Genomic DNA, 17,396 nt, shown 5'->3' with positions numbered 1-17,396 from the left:
ACTCCGTCGAAGTCACCATACAGTACCGCCATGTGTGTCCGATCCGCCTGCGCTCCTCCTGGGTGCGAGGCGGCGAGCAGGAAGTCGTGCCTCGGAAGGGATACGTGCTGCACGGGGATGTAGGCCGGAGCGGCTGGCAGTACGGGGTTGCGGCTCGGAGGCGTGCTTCCATCCCAGTTTCCGAGAGTTGAATGAGAGCTGATCTGACTCGCAGAGGGGGTTATGCAGCAGTAGATGGAGTCGTCGCCAGTGGGATACGGGACAGACATGGTTCACTGGGTGGCGAGGAATGAGGGAAATGTGCACCGGGCAACAGAAATCCAAAGCGAGTCCGTCAGCCGTCAGTCGTTATTGCAATCCAAGTGTCCCGCTTCGTTACTGGACCAGGCTGGCATACTCAAAAAAAATGGCTGTGCGCATGCGTGCGTCGAGGATGAAAGTGTCGCAAGAAGTGTCGGCCATGTTCTGCCTTCGATGAACCCGCTCCTGAGTAGTGCATGGTCGCCGGAGACAACGATAAGTAAGGTTATGGTGACCATGTGGCATGAAGGTTGTGATATCTTCCCACGCCACGACTTCAGCGCTTCATCCGAGTTAGGCGTCGGACGGAGGATGTCCCGTCCCTCATAAGACGACCGTTCCTCCTATACATCGGTACGTATATATATCGGCGCAATCTGTCGAGCCTGAACTGAATGATTTTCGCATTTATCACAGTTCACGAGCAGCACGCTACGTACTCAGGTCAAAATCGAGTCATGATAAGTGCATGAACAGTGAACACGGCCCTCGACGACTCGGAGCTTCGAGCAACCGGCCAAAAGATAGTAGTAAGTGCTACGTGCTGATATTTCTTTGACTGTATTTTACTGATGAAAGTATTACTAGTACGGTCTAGATCTCACTCAGTTATGTAACAAGTGATACAAGCAATCTTCCCGCCGAAGACTCGCATCCGCCGGATCTCTATGCAACTTGAGTTTGAGCGGTCTCTGTCTCGATATACTGGTTGGGATTGCTGAGGTGCTAGTGGACGAACCGTGGCACCTCTCAGTCCGGACCTGGTTCATACTTCAGTTCTGGTCCAGGTGTCATCTTGAGACATGGGACGGCGACCTGGGCCAAGTTACTTGTGCGTCCCTCGTTGTTGACTCAACACGCTCATGTGGTTGAGCTAGCCTCCCAAAGGTATCATATCGGTTTCCGACATTCACGGCCCAGGCGTCCCATTCGTTGATGTGGACCTAGCACAGCGTCCGCATCTAACCCAACTCGAACAAGATATAGCATCTTACCTCCGCGTGTGGATGTTGACTTGTCACCAAGAGTCGTCTGCCGGGACGGCGACATCTATAGTGCTGCGGCCGACGCATGCATATGATCCCTGCAGAGGCTTCGGGCAGGGGCCGATTCGGAGATAGTGGCACCTCTCAAGAAGAAGAAGGCCAGTTACTCTCCTACTAACCTTGTACTGACATGGCTGATTTGTCATACGCTAGAGATCATGTCACTGACGACGCTGTGCCGTTATTGCACCGGCGATCTGCCATCTTGCGCCGTGCTTGGAAGGATGTCAATGTGGTCTCGGGCGGACGAAGCCCGCTTTCTCAGGGTATTTTACCCCCGGTACGCATATAAGGTGCGCTTGCGCTCAGTGGGAATTTTAGTGTCGCACTGCCCATCCTCTATAACACTCGCTCAATATTGCTACCAGAACTACCGCATACCCATCTCATGTCTATGCTCGCACACCCATAACACCGCTCCTCATCAACTGACACGGTGAATGTGCGTGATATTATATGCTGTCCGAATGCCATGCATGACGAACGATTGATATTGTATAGCCCAGTGCACCATGCGATTGCTCGACACCACGACTGGCGAGTTTCGTTGGGTTCAAGATCCCCGTCGTGTCCGCTACGCCATCTTGTCCCACGTATGGGCGAAGAAAGGGGACGTTGATTACGTGCCCGAGCAGACCTACCAGGACGTATGCGCAATTCAAGAATCCGTCCCTCGCGAAGAGCTCGCCCTTTCCCATCTATCCCGGAAGATACGCCACTTCTGCGAAGTCGCTCGCAACGACGGCTTCAATCTCGGCTGGGCAGACTCCGCCTGCATCGACAAGACAAGCAGCTCCGAGCTCTCCGAGGCTATAAACTCGATGTACAATTGGTACCGCTACGCAGGCGCGTGCTATGCGATCCTCCACGATGTCAGTGACACAGACGACAAGGAGCAGCGAGATGAGCAGTTCCGGAGCAGTAAGTGGTTCACGCGCGGCTGGACGCTCCAGGAGCTACTTGCGCCCAGTGTCGTCCTGTTCCTGTCGAACAAATGGAAGGTCATAGGATCTAAGCACACCCTCGCGGAGCTCATCGAAGACGTTACGGGCATTGGGCGCGCCGTCCTCACCCTTGAGCAACCTCTTGAGGACGTCAGCGTGGCCCGCCGGATGTCCTGGGCAGCTAGGAGGGAGACAAGCCGTGAGGAAGACGAGGCGTACTCGCTCATGGGTATCTTCGGGGTGAACATGCCGACAACTTACGGAGAGGGTCGGTATGCTTTCATTCGCCTACAGGAGGAAATTCTCAAGCACATCCCGGACCAGACGATCTTTGCTTGGGGACCCATCCTCACGGCCACAACTTCACATTCTCGAACCCTTCCCACTCGTCACCCACAGCAGAACAAACCCCCCTTCCAATAGCTCCCTCTCTCAAGCAGTATCTCTTGGCGCAGGCTCCGAGCGATTTCCATCACACGGCTCATCTCGTTCCCCTTTCTCGTGAAGCATTCGCCTACAGGCTGGGAATCGCACCTGAAGCTGCCTATCAGATCTACACCACGACCTCGTACGGCATCCACGCACGCTTCCCTCTCGTCGCTGTCATCTCACAAGACGCCAACGCTAACTTCCCCACGCATCTCGCCCTACTAGCTTGCGAGGACGTACAGGGGCGTATGCTCGCGCTCCTTCTCCGGCCTCAGGCGCAGGCATCCGGGACACAGTACTTTGTCGGAACGATCGTCGGACGCGTCACGGAGCTCATTGAGGGCGACGGGCAGTATCCCATCCTCTGGTCCCATTACTCCCGTGCGACCTACCTCACCCTCGCACAAGTTCATCACTGTGTCACGCGCGGGCACTTCGTGCTCGATGATGTCTACATCCCCCACCGCCCTACGCATGCCGCAAGTGGGCTCGAGCGAGGCTCTTCCATGCACACTGCGCTCTGTGAAGCGCGTGATGCCTTCGAGGTGCGCCTCGCGGGATGGTCACGGAAGCTGCTATCGTTGCAGGGGTATAGGGTCTCTCCTGGCGGGGATGCCGACGTCGCGCTGCGCGACCGCGTGCTCAGCCGCACCCTGTCATCCAGCACATCCGGCATCGTTCTCTCAAACGCGACCTCGTACATCAGCATCCAAGTCGGTCGCTGCAGCTGCGAGTTTGGCTCGCGCTTCGGGTTGCTCGGCATCCTCGTCTCGTCGCGCAACGCCGCCTGCGTCCTCGAGGAGCAATTCGCGGAGGAGCAGCACTTTGTCAACCATCCCGTGCACGTCCACTCGTGGGCGTTCCGCTGCGGCATCGCGTCGAAGGAGGTCGTGCTGGAGTCCAATAACGGAGACGAGCTGACCCTGCGCCTGACCTTCACCTCTGAGGCGTCGGATTCCGGCTCGCGAGTCAGGGCGTACAGATTGGGCGTCGAGGTCTGGAGCACTCATTCCTCCTCCAGCTCCGACTTTTCAGTGAGACCTTCGGATGACAGCGTCGAGCCCATGCGAGGTGGGAAGACGGTTCGAATGCGGAGCGAGAACGGGAACGGCACGCATCTCACTCCTGCGGGAGCTGTACCACTCCAGCGCTCGCGGTCCAACTCCGCACCCTACGTTACTGGACGGTCGTCACCTAATGGAGACGAACACGACTCGCTGGAGGGCGTTCCACTGCCTGGGTCAGCTCAGCCCCAACTGGCGCAAGGTCGGCGACGCAATGGCACCTTGCTGCCTGGGCCCGTCACCAACTCGGACAGGTCTGCATGGAGCAACAGTACACGTAGCGGACGACCCTCTGTGCCTGTTCCTCGCTCCAACCAGCCACCACCCCGCGGATGGTCGCGCGATGTGAGGGTTGGACGCGCATCCGAAGCAACGGGGACCCAACGACGACGGTCGCGCTCGGTGGACATCTTGACCTCATATTTTACCCCAGGATTTGATCCCGGCGACGCGTCAGAGAGCGACGATGATACAGACCCACGACCACATTCAGCAAATGGCCGGGCGACTATCCCGGGCTGGAGACACCGCACAGACGACGAGGACAACTATAGCGGCCTCCAGCCCAAGGCGATATCACCTCTTCGCAGATACACCGCGAGAGCCGACACCGGCCCAGGGTGGTCAGATCCCGCTATCTCCTCGACCTTCCGGGTCCGCGAGAGGGTCCCACAAGTCTTGCGCGAGAGCCCAGACCCGATGTCGAGCAGCGAGCCAGACGACCCGCCAGAGCTGGACGCGGACTTGGGGTACCTCGGGGGCGTCGCTATCAGCCGCAGTGGCGTCAAATACGACGCGCGCACGTATCCACCTCGGGTCCGTAGTCCTAGTCGCATCCCCGTCCCGAAGCAGGGGAGTGCTATGGTGGCGCGCACTGCGTTTGAGGCAGAGCGGCCACCTGCAGGGCCTGTGGCGAAGCGAAGTCGCGGAACGCCTGGCTCGGCCTTGCTCCCGACGGGCCAGGGGGACAAGGACGCGTCTGCGGGTGCTGTCGTCGACGGCGAGGTGTCACTGTCAGCGGCAGACAAGAGCCAAGCTGAGAGGCCCCGCGGGGGACTCGGGGGCGGGTCTAACGGTGCCAGTGGCACAGCGGCGGCCGCACTGACCCAGGACCCAGTACCTAGCGGTTCGAAGGCCCCAAACCAAAGCCAGACTCCGGGCGCAATTCCCCGGTTTGCAGGGGACGCTAGCGGAGATCGCCCTGGCCGTGGCGCGACAGCGCCAGAAGCCCAAGGCAAGCGCGGGGCCGACAAACGGAACGGTGTTGACAACGACAGACCCGCGCCATCCGGATCTGCGCATGCGTCTTCGTTGTCGGTCGCCAGTGCGCCCCAATCGGACCCGGGGCGCGCTCTCTCGGGTATGGGTGTTGCGTCGTCGAAGCCGCAACCAGCTACGGTAGGCCCGGCGAAGGGTGAGAAGAAGCGAAGAAGCTGGTTGCGATCTCACCTACCCAACTTTGTGCGGCGACATCCGGAGCATGGATGATATTTTCTGTCTCCTGTTATCTTTAGCGTATGGCCTTGTCTAGTATCTTCCGAGCGACCCTATAATCCTGTAGCATGAGTAATATCGGACAGAAGATTGTAGTTCTCCCATGTTGGCATCTCATAATGTACACAAAAGTATCTTTCGATTACATTCCTACAAAACAGAACAAACATGACGGCAAGTATAATAGACTGCAAACAAGACGCACAGCAAGGAGTACATTGAGGGTTGAAGAGTGCACGCTTCCTTCAATCAGGGCCAGCCCGCCTCTTCAGATGTCGAACCGGAAATCGTCGTCATCCCCAACATGCTTCTTCAACATGGCCGCAAGTGGGTCTTCATCGACCTTGCTCTTCGGAATACCGGTGGCACCGACTGGCCTAGCTCTACCAGAGACTGTAGCTGACCTCGGCCGTGCACCACTGGCTGCAGGACCATTCGTAGCCGCCGGACGCAGCGAGGTGGACGCAGTGCGAACGGGCGCCCTCGCGCCAGTTGTAACCGACGTGCTTGGAGTTACGCCAGGCCTCCTAGCAAGAGCCGCAGTCGCAGGACGAGCACCGGTACTCGCCGCTGTCGGCCTGGCAGGGTTCGGGGTAGTCGCGTTATTCGACGACGCCGCTGCTTTCGCCGCGCGCAGAGCGGAAGTGCGAGTCTGGCCTGGAGCAACAACAAGTGCAGGCGCTGCGCGGGCGGGGGCGGGCGCCGGAGTGCCCACGCCGGAAGACGTAGTCGATCGCGAGGACGGGCGACTCTGTAGATGAGATGCGGGGACGGTTGTCGCTGGTCTGGCCGGTGGCTGCGTCCGGATGGTAGGCAGTCGAGAAGAGGGTGCGCGAGATAGCGGTCCTGTTGGCTTGGCTGTCGCCGCAGGCGTACCAGGCTTGCGTGCGGGAGGTTTGCGAGCAAAAGGGCTGTCATCCTCTGATCGGATATGTCTCAAGTCAGGATCTATCACCAAGAGCGTGTGATGCACGCGACGCACCTAGTTCTGGGAGCTCCAGTTCGTGCACCGTTGCGACTCCGGGTGTGAAACCAGTTCCCGCGAGAAGAGCCTTGGCGTCTATCTGCTCCTCGATATCCGCAGAATAAAATATGTCTGCGGTATCGTCGACTAGACCGCCATGGCCAAGTTCGAACAGTCCCTGGCCCATGGTCTTGTAGTCGGGCATTTCGAATGGCGGCTCATAGGGGAGTTCTGACGGAACACTCAGACTATGTGTGACATGCCCTGGAAGAAAACCTCACTCACCGATTGCAGTTGGAGGCATGTACTCGATCTCCTCGTCCTCGTCCACCGCAGCCGCTTCCGTCTCCGGCTTCGCCTCATCCATCAGCCCGCCACCGATACCCTCCATGTCGCCCGGACTGACATCCCAATGATTGCCCTTCGTAAACGGAGTCTTGAAGTTCTGACTGAGCCGGCCTCGGAGGCTCTTGCGCGTGCTGGAAGGTCTGAGGAGAGGCGCGACGTCCGGAGACAGTGAGTTTGGTTCAGCTTCCGGAGGAGCCAGAAGGGCAAGTTTAGATAGCTTGAGTCCTGGGGTCTTCCCGGCATTCCCGAAACTGGACCCAGCGACGCGATTCGGGAAAGGCGTCTTGTCCCCGAGTGGCCGTGTCACCGACACGGATACGAGTGGCTTCTTCCCCTCTGTGGGTGAGCATAATCCGGTCGGCTGCATGTCCCAAGTTACACTATGTTTCGTCGTTACTCACGGACTGGTCCCGGTCGGAACGGAGTCTGCAGGACGTTCTTCTTGGTGAGGACAGTCTTGGAACCGTGGTGGATGGCGTTCTCCTGGAGAGCATTCCGTCCCTTTGCGCCCTTCCGACCAGGAGTTTTTGTGTTCAATATAGTGTGTGTCGGAACGTCTACGTCCGCATTGAGTGAGATAGGCCTTGCGCTGAGCATCACGGAGGAGGAGGAAGGACCGCGAGCGAGATCGGTGAGCGCTCTAGTTCAACCAACCTGTTACGCGCTGGGCTCCCATTACGCGCGCGACGCGACAGTCACGCCGCACGAGACACTGTGACAGTTCGCGATATGTAATCGACGCGTTACGGCGCCAGCGGATACCATCTGCTGGAACCTTCATGCTTTGTTTTCTTACATGCACTGTCTGAAATCCAAAGGTGAGTACAAGCACGTTTCTGTGTGCAAAGACGAATGAATGAATATGTCGTACACAGTCTTACACAATCGAATCGCGGGAAATGCGATCCATCATCCTCCATCACAGATCGATCATGACTCGATATTCATTGCCGACCCTTGTGGCGCCGTGCCAGCACAAGTTCTGCCTGCATCTCGAACCTACTAATTACTGGTACTAACCCCTTCTTTCGTCGGAACAGTCTTTTTCAGTACTAACATTTACGGACCGCAGTCCGCCATACGGGGGTGATAATCCTGGGCTTTAGCACCCCACTTCATTCGCAGTGCCTAAGTCTTTGGCTGAAGGACCCAGACGGCTCCGCGCCCCGATCACTGGTTGGTCTGACCCTGCTTGGCCCGTTCAGTAAGAATCAAGCATGTCTCCAATCGCGCTATCGTCCCACAGTAATTACCGTTTTCTTCCCGGTGACGGCACACTCGCACAAGATGTCAAGCATGCTGGCTGACCCATGTGCTCACTCCCCGACATAGAATGCCCGGCGAACCTGTCGTACATCCGCTGCATAGTCGAAGAAGGTCGATATCAGACAGTCGTCATCTCATTAAGGATGCAGTCGTGATACATAGATCACTTGCAGACTGCGACTCCTCACAATCGTTTCGAGTGTTCTCTGGGCAAATCACCGGTCGGTCAATAGCCACGCATGTGGAGATCATCCTAGATCATCCGAATACCGTCGGCTAGAGCCGCTAAGAGCACACCTCGCCAGATCGAGGTACGACAGTGCGAGATCTTCGCTGAAGGTCCTCTGGTGTTCTTGTCGCTCTAGACCTCGCTTTGTAATAGGTATGGAATAGCCTATCACCCAGCAATATGACAATCTCAGCTGACTCAAACAGCTCCAGGACTGTGCTGAGCGACCTCAGCAGCACGCAGACAAACTTACGCGCGAGCAGAGCAGACGGCTGTCAGAGGCGCAGGGTATCCCTCGGCTCTCACGACTGCCTCGGAACAGGGAACCGTGATATACTTGAAGAAGTCCGAAACTCGGAAGCCTTCCACCTCATGATGTCTTATTTGATCCAGATGATCCCTGCCCCCGGGTACCAATGCCCTGGCACAGTCGAGAATTGCATTTGCTTCCGCGATATCCCAAACTGCGGATAACATACGGACCCCGATCGACTTCTCTCGACAAGACACCCATCATCTCAGATGCATACATCGCGTGTCTGCGCGCTGGTGGACTAATGCCCACCCGACGCGTCTGACATATCCTGTGATTCATGAAAGGCGACTGGAACAGATGGGCTTCTCCCAAGCTTCTCGAATCTGTTGCGCCCGGGCCCCCTCGCCGACGGAGGCCATACGGAGGGGCCTCAAGGACGTAAACGAGGTTCTGTACCGCAACGCTTGCGACGGCGTCTCCCGAAAGGGACTAGGCTCCCCCACGCCCAAGAACAACGCGAAGACGAATTGGACCCAGGTTCTTACGGCCGACGGCTATTGGCCCAATGGCATCGTTCCCACATATGTTCTTTGGGATGCGTTTGTTTTCCCCTTCTCTCACCTTCTCCTCGACGTGTCTGTCCTGCGGCACGACAGAGCTCGCCCAACGTTCAGCATGTCCACCGGATGCCAGCAGCACGCGACGTACACTGGGTACGGGGATGATGCCATGGTCCAAGACTGGTCGACCGCGATGCCCCAGGTTGCGGTTTATGACGTAAGTATATGTTGAACTTTCTCGTCCTCGACGGCGACGATCTCTGACTCTTTACTCACACTGACACAGTATGCCTCATCCGCACAGGGTTACGTACCGTTTACTTCCGCGCTCGAATACACTCAGCGTCCCGGGTGCCTTCACTACGTTCCCCCGGACGCGGTGTCCACGCGCTACTACGCGCTGCAAGATCCCAACGTCTACATCTCGGAGAGCCAGATAGACTCGAGCCCCGCTCCTCTGGAAACTTTCTGCCATGAGCCGCCCTCGGAGTCGCCTTCGCCCTCGCCAGTCTCGACCGTGTTCCCGTCCTCAGCCCACGATGTCTCGATGACGTCGCCGTATGAGTACGACCACGAGCACCAAGCCGAACTGGGATACGACAACGACTACTTATACGAACAACAAGCAGCGACGCCCGCGCCGTCGCCCATCCCGGAAGACTTGTACGCTCCGTCCGGCTCAGCCGCGTACGCGAACCCTGATCTTCCGAAACAAAGAAGCAACAGGGACGACCCCAGCGGTAGCGCTGGCCCACTGGCGCAGTCCACGGCGCAATACGAGGTAGTCCCTGTACTTCTTTGCCTCGAAGAGAACGGCAGGCTCACGCACACGCTTCTTCAGGGCCAAGGTCTGAGCGCCGCCCTGGGAGCAACGTATCTCGCGCACGGCGGTGAGATGTACTCTCCTGCAATAATGGAGGAGTACATCGAGCAGAAGCCGCGGGACGTCCCCGAGGTCATTCCTTCCCAGTGGAAGCTCGGGGCTGCGCTCGACCAGCTTCGCTTCCCCGAGTACGGTGGCGACTGGAACATGGTGATGGCGCGAGCGTCGGGTCGGCCGTACGAGCAGACCTTCCCTCGGTCGCGCTCGCCGCTAAACGAGGAGGACACGGCGCGTAAGTATTGTCCAGACTCGCACGCCACGCTCCCACTGACATCTGGATTCACAGGCTTCGCCGAGATGAAGCGCAGCCTGGGACTCCAGAACCCGGAGTACGTCGAGCGCGAGAAGACGCCGACGCCGACACCCCCTGCTACTCCGGTGACCGACGTGGATGACAGGGACACGAAGCCAGACCCAAGCAAGATGGTGATCTACTCACCGACGACGGCGCGGCGGATCCCCGTGAGCTCGGGGCCATCCGGACCCGTACTCCGGCTCACGAACGCGACAAAGAGGCCGTACAAGCGGGGCACGCACGTCGCTTGTGCGTTCTGTCGGCGGCGCAAGATCGCGTGTGGAGGCCCACAAGAGGGCGATGAGGCGCGACGGTGTGGGTGAGTGCAGTTCTGATCCTTCGTATTACCTCTGGTTCGCCTTTTATCCTTGCCGATCGAGAGGAGTGGATGCCGGGGTGACGGCAATGGACGGGCTCTAACCACCTGAGGCGAGGGCTCGTTTCCACGAGTGAAGGAGGTGCGAGCACATGTCCTGCATCTCGCGCCCATCGATTCACATGGTGTGGCTTTGCACTCGTGAGCTCGATGTCCCGATGTGGTCAACCGGTTCCGAGGCGAGCCTCTTGCCCATCGCTCTTCACCTCTATCTCCCACCATCCGGTCTAAGATATGTCTCGGAATTGAGCCGATCCCTCCCGCGAATACCTGCCTCCCATTCTCGGAATGCTTCCACGCGTTCTGAACCTTTCATCCTTCTTCTGTCCACCATCGGACCTTTTCAATATGGTCTCCTTCTGTTCAGAATGGTGCTAACCTCTCCTTCTCTCCTTCTCGTCTCCGTGCGTCCGTTCCTCGGCACGTCTAGGCAATGCATCTACCGCCGCCAACCTTGCGAGTGGCCGGGATCCTACCAATGGCCTGCAAGGCCGCAAACTCGGTCAGGCAGCACGAGCCCCGTGGAGCTCGGAAAAGAGCACTAGAAGCTCGTACTTGCGCACACCCATCCATCATAGGCTCCGGGGGCTCTCCGCCTAGACGTTCTTCCTGGACGCACTTGGCCTAGATGCTCGGGCAGCCAGAGTCCCGACTGTGCCGCGAGGTGCCGACATGTGCACGCCTTCTGCTTGGACTTCTCTATTGTTTTTCCGCCCTGTCAGTGCCGCTTTTTCATCTCCACGTACACTTGCATCATGCTTTCACGTCTTGTCAGTTATCCTGTGCTTTACGCTAGCTTTCGTCACCTTGTAATACCTGCATATGCCGCTCAGATCTACCCCCCATGTCCTTCTCGTCCTCCTCCTATTGTCCATACTCTAAAGCATGCCATATTGTATATGTGTTACACTAGCTCTTTTTGTATTTGCCATAGTAATGCCACCATGTTCGATTGCATCTCGGACGCACTGCTAACGACGTCTGCGTGAAGAAGCCCGGAAAGTCCTTGATCATTGGCCTGTCCGGGTGAATGCATCCGCAATTTCGTTAACAGCTGTGGCGTGTGCAGTCCGTTACATGAGCATGTGCTATCCTAGACGTATATAACATGAGAGCAAAGCTCACCTGTAACGCTGAGGGCCACGCGGGGGCCTGACATCTCTACACCCCACACTTCATTGTCACGAGTCACGAGAGTCAATCATCTGGAGTCCACGAACACTTTGAAGTTGTGTGGCGAAGCCGATGTTGGTTAGCAAGCACTGCTGAGGCTGCCAGTCCTGCCTTAGCTGGAACCATCCGACGAGTCGCATTTCCTTGCAGAATCTGCGACGGCTCAACTTCATGGGTAACAGCCGGAGCAGTGGAGCTACATATCGCTTTGGCAAAGAGTCTTTCTCCAAACCTTCCCGAGAAACTCCTGTGCGCCAGGACCGGGGATCGTTGAGCACTGGGAGCGAGTGACAGAAAGAAAGAGCTGAAAACTCACCTGGACGCTCAGCTGCCCAGCATCGACGCGGCTGCCAATTGAAAGCGGAAAACTGGAGTACTCCCACTGCAAGACAACTATACAGCATTCATATATTGTCAGGAGAACCTACGCCGATTGAAGCAGATATACGCACGCAAATCTGACTGTGGCGTTGTCTCTGACTGCGGCGTTGTCTCTGACTGCGGCATTGTCTCTGACTGCGGCGTTGTCTCTGTCTCTGACGACATGAGGGTCGAGCGGTAGAGGGAATTGACTGGCGGAAGACGTCTGAGCTACAGTGAGTGCTGCTTAGGGTATGTCCACGGAATCACATACAGCGCGACGCTGAAGCTTTATACGTTTCCCATTCGATCGCACAAGGCAGAAACGGAACAATCGCGCCCCCTCACCCTCACCCGTTATACCGTATTCATAGCGATACATTCCGAGCTAGAGGCACGCTGCAGCGGCGAGGCATCAGTAATTCCGGATTTTTCTGAACGTCTGGCGCGCGGGCGCTTAACGCCTTCGACCTCGCCCACGACCGTGTTTGCTTCGTAGCTCACTTGCGTCGCCATCTCTGATACTGAAACTCTGTAAAACATACTGCTTGGCCCTATAAAACTGCGTGACGACGTCAGATTTCGATTATTACGAGAAGATCGAGCGGTAGTGGTGCAACAGTCAGACACGGTCTCGAGGCTATTCCTCCATCATACCATGACGAAACCATGGAGATTTCGAGGTAGCCGGAGGGCCTATGGAGGGGGAGGAAGGTCTAGCAATGGAATAGATTGAGATAAGTGGTATATCAACGACATTCAGACAATGTCTGAAGGGTTCAACGTCTGAACCTCTGAACCTCTGAAAACACTGTCTGAACGCGTCTGAAACGTCTGATTCAGACGTTCAGACGCGTTCAGAGAAATTTGAAATTACTGATGCAGAAGACTCCCTCCTACCGCCCGGGCCGCCACATCCATGAGTATTGTCGGCCACAATAGCTACTCTCGAACTATCTCATGTTTTTCTCTCCGCCGAAGGCGCTGATACCGCCACAGTATGCACAAGGGGCGAGATGTGCGGAATCGCCTATTGTTCTGCACAATATCGTAGAGACGGTCATATGTCTTAGCTTCTGCATGAGACGCTACCCATTGCGACCGCGGAGTAAAGCTTGTGTGAGGCGACGTCGTCCAGCTCGATAACAAGACAGAACTGAACTTATTAGGGAATTCTTATTGAGTTACTCGCCGCATACGCAAATCTAATCGATGCTGCACATAAGGACGAAAGTCAAGTCAGTACTAGTGAGAGCTGAGTACGACAACCGATGCGTACGTCTCTATACCCCACAGGATTCTCTCAGCCATCGTTATATATTAGCTCAATCCTCGCCACATTCCTGATGAGCTCCGCCCATCCCAAGCTACCAAGCATGACAGGTCCAGCGTCGTCCTTCCCGAAGGTGTGGTAGAACGTCCCGAAGAGGACGGCGTTCCCAGCGAACAGCGAGCCCTCGTAGTGCGCATTGGTAAATGCCACACTTGGGTCCGGTGGTGTCCAGATGAACGTGATGAAGAGCCATTTCATGAACTCCTGGGGATGCAAGACGTCAATGGGGTCACGTGAGCTCGGTGAAGAAGAGAGCGCACCGTCTTTCCAAGGGCTGCGATAGCTTCCCGACCCCATGCAATTTTCATCTCGCGATAGTACACGATGATTTGCGGTACTGGCCACTGTCCTGTAATAGACACTAGACAGCAAGTTGAGTGCTCGTTGAGCCCGATTGTAGAAGAGGGACACTCACTGACGCTGTCCGGCCGTCTTAGACGTGACCGCTCAGAAGCCGGACGAGGAACGGGAGGCGTCATAGGAGATGGAGGGACTACTGGTGTTACGGCCTCCGGTATAGCTACCACGGTGACGGGTCTTTCGCCGTCGACTTGATCCGTCATTAAGATCGAGTGTGTCGAATAGATATGAGAGCTTCTCGAGGAAGAACGGAGACACTGGGAGGATATGTGGGTAAAAACTTGGTAAACGATACAGGGAGAGAGGGAGTAGCAGCGATGACGCAGCACGCGTACTTATGCCCTGAGCAGCGTGAACCGCAAAGGTCGGGGCATGGCAACTGCATGTCTACGGCAGACGGCAGAGTCTTCACGCTGCTCGGTTATCAGCCATGCCACTGGACGTGTGGTCCCTCATTTTGAATAACCGGACCTGTCTCGAAGTCGAAGGTCAACAAGTCAGTCTAATTCTTCACAGTAGAACCATTGGAGGGAGATGCCAGTGGCGATTGAACATGAACAGCCGTCACCACGTAGTCCCTGCCTGCATGCTCACTTGGACCTCAAGCCCTCCCCGTGCACAGCACAATAGATGGTCCTTCGAGGTGAACAATGTTTTTTTCGGAGACGTTTAGCAGGTCTGTGGCCGAGCTTTGGTCGTCGAGGGTCACCGGTCAAAGTCCACTGGTCCAAGCGGGTGCCGCAGTGCCGCACCGCCACAGGCAAATCTATACTCCCCTGTTTCTCCGCTGCAAAAGCAGGCATAAATGTCCAGCTCCGCTCGAAAAGCAAGGATGAAGGTCGCTGAGAAGTTCGCGTTCTGTGGCTTTGTGGGTCCCCGGATGTGTTCCTCTTGATCTGATACATCGTAACCCCCACGCGTCGATATACAGTCAATCGCGCTAGGACCAGTCGTACTGAACGACCTTCACTGCATCGCTAAGTCGCTTTTGCTGCTGTTAAAGCGTGCAAAAGCGCGCGCTTTGACCTCGCGCGAACGTCTTGTCCACATTGTTCGTTTAAAAGAGGCTTCAAAACCTCGCCATACCCCAGAACGCGTCCTCTCTACCTCCCACCATCATCTCTACGTCTCACAGAACCAGAACCACCAGTCATGCAAGCAGAAGACGACCGCATGGTCACCGACGACGGTGCACAGACACAGCAGCAGACGCAGTCCACCCAGCAGGCCTCGCAAGGCGATGTGGTTGTCGACGAGCACCTCTGGGGATATCTCATCCCCTGCAGCGCGAACCTCCGCCGTATCGACTTCCAGAAGGTCAAGACTACCTATCGCATCGGCCGCAACCGCGAGGAGCACAAGAACGACATCATCCTCCCGGGCATGAAGATCAGTGAGTCGCGACGCGTCGCGCGTCTCCTCTACGCGTTCTGACCACCATTTGACGCGTCCTAACGCGCCCCAGGTAACTTTCATTCCACGATCGAGTGGGACGGAGATGAGACCGCAAAGTCGGCGGTGAAGGTCACAGACCTGTCCAGCAATGGTACCTTCGTGAGTCCTTTCAGTCTTGTGGCTGCATCATTCAAATTCGCTGAGTCCCCGCGAGATCAACGGCGAGAAGATCGGGAAGGGCAAGTGTAAGGTGCTTCGCGACGGAAACGAGGTCGCGTTTGGGACATGCATGCCCCAACCCGCAAGCGGAGGACTTGAGGATTATCGTGAGTGCCCATGTTCGTCTCCCTTTCCCACATCCTTAAGTCGCGGGCAGGCTTCGTCTTCAGGCACATGGCGTGTGGTCCCCCTAGCCGTGGTCTGTACAAGTACTACGATCTTCAACACGAGCTTGGCAAAGGCTCGTTCGCGACTGTCATGAAGGCCCTCCACAAGGAGGAAGGCAAGTGGTACGCGGTCAAGATGATCCAGGCAAACAAGCTCCGGAGGGGCCTCAGCAACGCAAGCTTGAACGGCGTCGAGTCGAACGACAAGGCAAACAACTTTGCGCGCGAGATCAACATTCTCGAGCGGTTGCAGCATAAGAACATCTGCCAGTTGAAGGAGGTCTTCTTCGAGAGCTACAACATCAGTGCGTATCCCCTCGTGTCTGCGCACTTGTCAAGTGTCTAACTTTGACCACCAGACCTGGTGTTGGAGTGGGTGCCGGGCGGTGACCTGCTCGACTACATCCTGAAGAGGAATGGCTTACCTGAACTCGAGGCGCAGTACCTCACTTACCAGATCTGCGACGCGCTTGCTGTGAGTACCACAGCCAACGGTGTGGCCTGCCATACTCATCCTCTCCTAGTACGTGCATAGTCAAGGGATCGCTCACCGCGATTTGAAGCCGGAGAACGTCCTTCTGACTGACGACAACCCGCCGGTCGTCAAGGTCGCGGACTTTGGTCTCGCGAAGGTTATCGACAGCATGACCATGTTGCGCGTACGTATTCAAGGTTCGAGGTTAGGCAGCACTCTGACGGATATGCTTCGCAGACCATGTGCGGAACCCCTGTCTACCTCGCGCCCGAGGTCGTCAATCAGGGACCCAACAAAGAGGGCTACGACCAAGTCGTCGACAGCTGGAGTGTCGGCGTCATCGTGTTCTCCATGTGAGTGAGCTTGAACCATGCGCTCTGCTCACGCTGACGATAGACGCAGGCTCACGATGTCCACGCCCTTCGGTGAGGAAGACCAGAACGTAGATGTGAAGGCCCGCGTGTCGAACCGCCGCGTGGACTGGGGCGTCCTCCGGGAGTGCTGCCCGAACCCCATCGGTGAGTTCCTTCCCCGCACTGGCCCTCAAGAGACCTGATATGCTGACACGCGCGCAGCCGAGGACTTCATCCATGGCCTCCTCCAGTACGACCCACGGAAGCGCATGACACTCGCCGACGCGCGCCTTCACCCATGGCTCGCCGAGCAGCATGCGCAGGCCGTACCTGCACCTGCACCCGCACCCGCAGCCCTTCCTGCCCCTCCTGTCCCTGCTGGTCTCCCCGCCCCTCCTCGCCGGACGGCATCCCCCGAGCCACAACAGGCCATCGACGCATCCATGCGTTCGATCGCGTTCGATGGCATGGCGCTGGACGACCGCGGCGAGCCGATGGACGCTGAGCCTGCTGAGCCCGAATCCGGTCGCCAGACACCGGAGTACGTCCCCGAGGACGAAGACAGCCAGAGTCAGCCCCAGGCAAACGGCGTCCATACGTCTGTTATCAGCCGGCAACAATCCCGTCTCCGGCGACGCGTCGACATCATCCGGAGCGCAGAGAACCGCGGGGAGGCGCTCCCGAGCCCGTCGCAGGAGATGCAGGAGCGGGCGGCTGCAGAGGAGGCGGAGGAGAACGGTGCGGGGCCGTCGCGCGGGAACAAGCGCAAGGCTCGGGCGTCGCTCGACTTCGAGGCGTCCCTCACGCCGATGTCCGAGGAGGATGAAGAGGAGGAGGAAGAGGTTGAGCCTCAACCTGTACGCGGACGCGGCGCGCCTGCTTCCAAGCGGGGTCGCGGCGGGAAGAAGGCCCCGCCTCCCAGTGCTGCGAAGCGTGGGCGGGGACGCGCTGCTGCTCCTGTGCCGGCGATCGCGGCTGCTCCTGTGAACGGGGACGACGGCGAGGCTGGCGGTCTCAGGCGGTCGACGCGCCTCCATCAGGTCTCGCCTGTGAAGCAGAAGGTCGCGCGGCGGGGCTGAGGGCGCGCACCTCCTCTCGCACCTCCCG

At 57.5% G+C, this 17,396-nt stretch overlaps 5 protein-coding genes across 5 annotated transcripts; 3 read left to right on the top strand and 2 right to left on the bottom strand.

Moving 5' to 3' along the window:
- Nucleotides 1–1,674: 1,674 nt before the first annotated feature.
- L226DRAFT_268978 (HET-domain-containing protein) lies at nt 1,675–5,408 on the top strand. Its single transcript, XM_067673455.1, has 3 exons — nt 1,675–1,788; nt 1,848–2,558; nt 2,615–5,408. The coding sequence occupies exons 2-3, from the start codon at nt 1,859–1,861 to the stop codon at nt 5,269–5,271; spliced, it is 3,357 nt and encodes a 1,118-aa protein (XP_067530189.1). The 5' UTR covers nt 1,675–1,788; nt 1,848–1,858; the 3' UTR covers nt 5,272–5,408.
- Nucleotides 5,409–5,545: 137 nt separating this feature from the next.
- On the bottom strand, nt 5,546–7,186 carry L226DRAFT_575445 (uncharacterized protein; the record flags this gene model as incomplete). The annotated part of the gene is made up of 4 exons (XM_067685198.1): nt 5,546–6,198; nt 6,260–6,472; nt 6,527–6,925; nt 6,991–7,186. 4 exons carry the CDS (start codon nt 7,184–7,186, stop codon nt 5,546–5,548), a joined length of 1,461 nt encoding a protein of 486 aa, XP_067530188.1.
- A 1,395-nt stretch (nt 7,187–8,581) lies between these two features.
- L226DRAFT_539605 (uncharacterized protein) lies at nt 8,582–11,134 on the top strand. Its single transcript, XM_067681703.1, has 5 exons — nt 8,582–9,117; nt 9,187–9,681; nt 9,742–10,015; nt 10,070–10,397; nt 10,885–11,134. Exons 1-5 carry the CDS (start codon nt 8,698–8,700, stop codon nt 10,997–10,999), a joined length of 1,632 nt encoding a protein of 543 aa, XP_067530187.1. The 5' UTR covers nt 8,582–8,697; the 3' UTR covers nt 11,000–11,134.
- Nucleotides 11,135–13,173: 2,039 nt separating this feature from the next.
- On the bottom strand, nt 13,174–14,031 carry L226DRAFT_515499 (uncharacterized protein). Its single transcript, XM_067678447.1, has 4 exons — nt 13,736–14,031; nt 13,581–13,681; nt 13,267–13,524; nt 13,174–13,202 (listed from the first exon to the last, which is right to left on the bottom strand). Exons 1-3 carry the CDS (start codon nt 13,881–13,883, stop codon nt 13,291–13,293), a joined length of 483 nt encoding a protein of 160 aa, XP_067530186.1. The 5' UTR covers nt 13,884–14,031; the 3' UTR covers nt 13,174–13,202; nt 13,267–13,290.
- Nucleotides 14,032–14,853: 822 nt separating this feature from the next.
- Nucleotides 14,854–17,368, top strand: L226DRAFT_548067 (kinase-like protein; the record flags this gene model as incomplete). The annotated part of the gene is made up of 9 exons (XM_067682562.1): nt 14,854–15,073; nt 15,146–15,234; nt 15,290–15,401; nt 15,452–15,766; nt 15,821–15,936; nt 15,986–16,120; nt 16,174–16,289; nt 16,339–16,454; nt 16,512–17,368. The coding sequence occupies 9 exons, from the start codon at nt 14,854–14,856 to the stop codon at nt 17,366–17,368; spliced, it is 2,076 nt and encodes a 691-aa protein (XP_067530185.1).
- Between the last annotated feature and the right edge of the window lie 28 nt (nt 17,369–17,396).

The sequence above is a fragment of the Lentinus tigrinus genome (genome assembly GCF_003813185.1).
Source record: "Lentinus tigrinus ALCF2SS1-7 unplaced genomic scaffold L226scaffold_45, whole genome shotgun sequence".
NCBI lineage: Eukaryota > Fungi > Basidiomycota > Agaricomycetes > Polyporales > Polyporaceae > Lentinus > Lentinus tigrinus.
The sequence above is the reverse complement of the archived record's forward strand: the minus strand, read 5'-3'. Positions and strand labels throughout refer to the sequence as shown.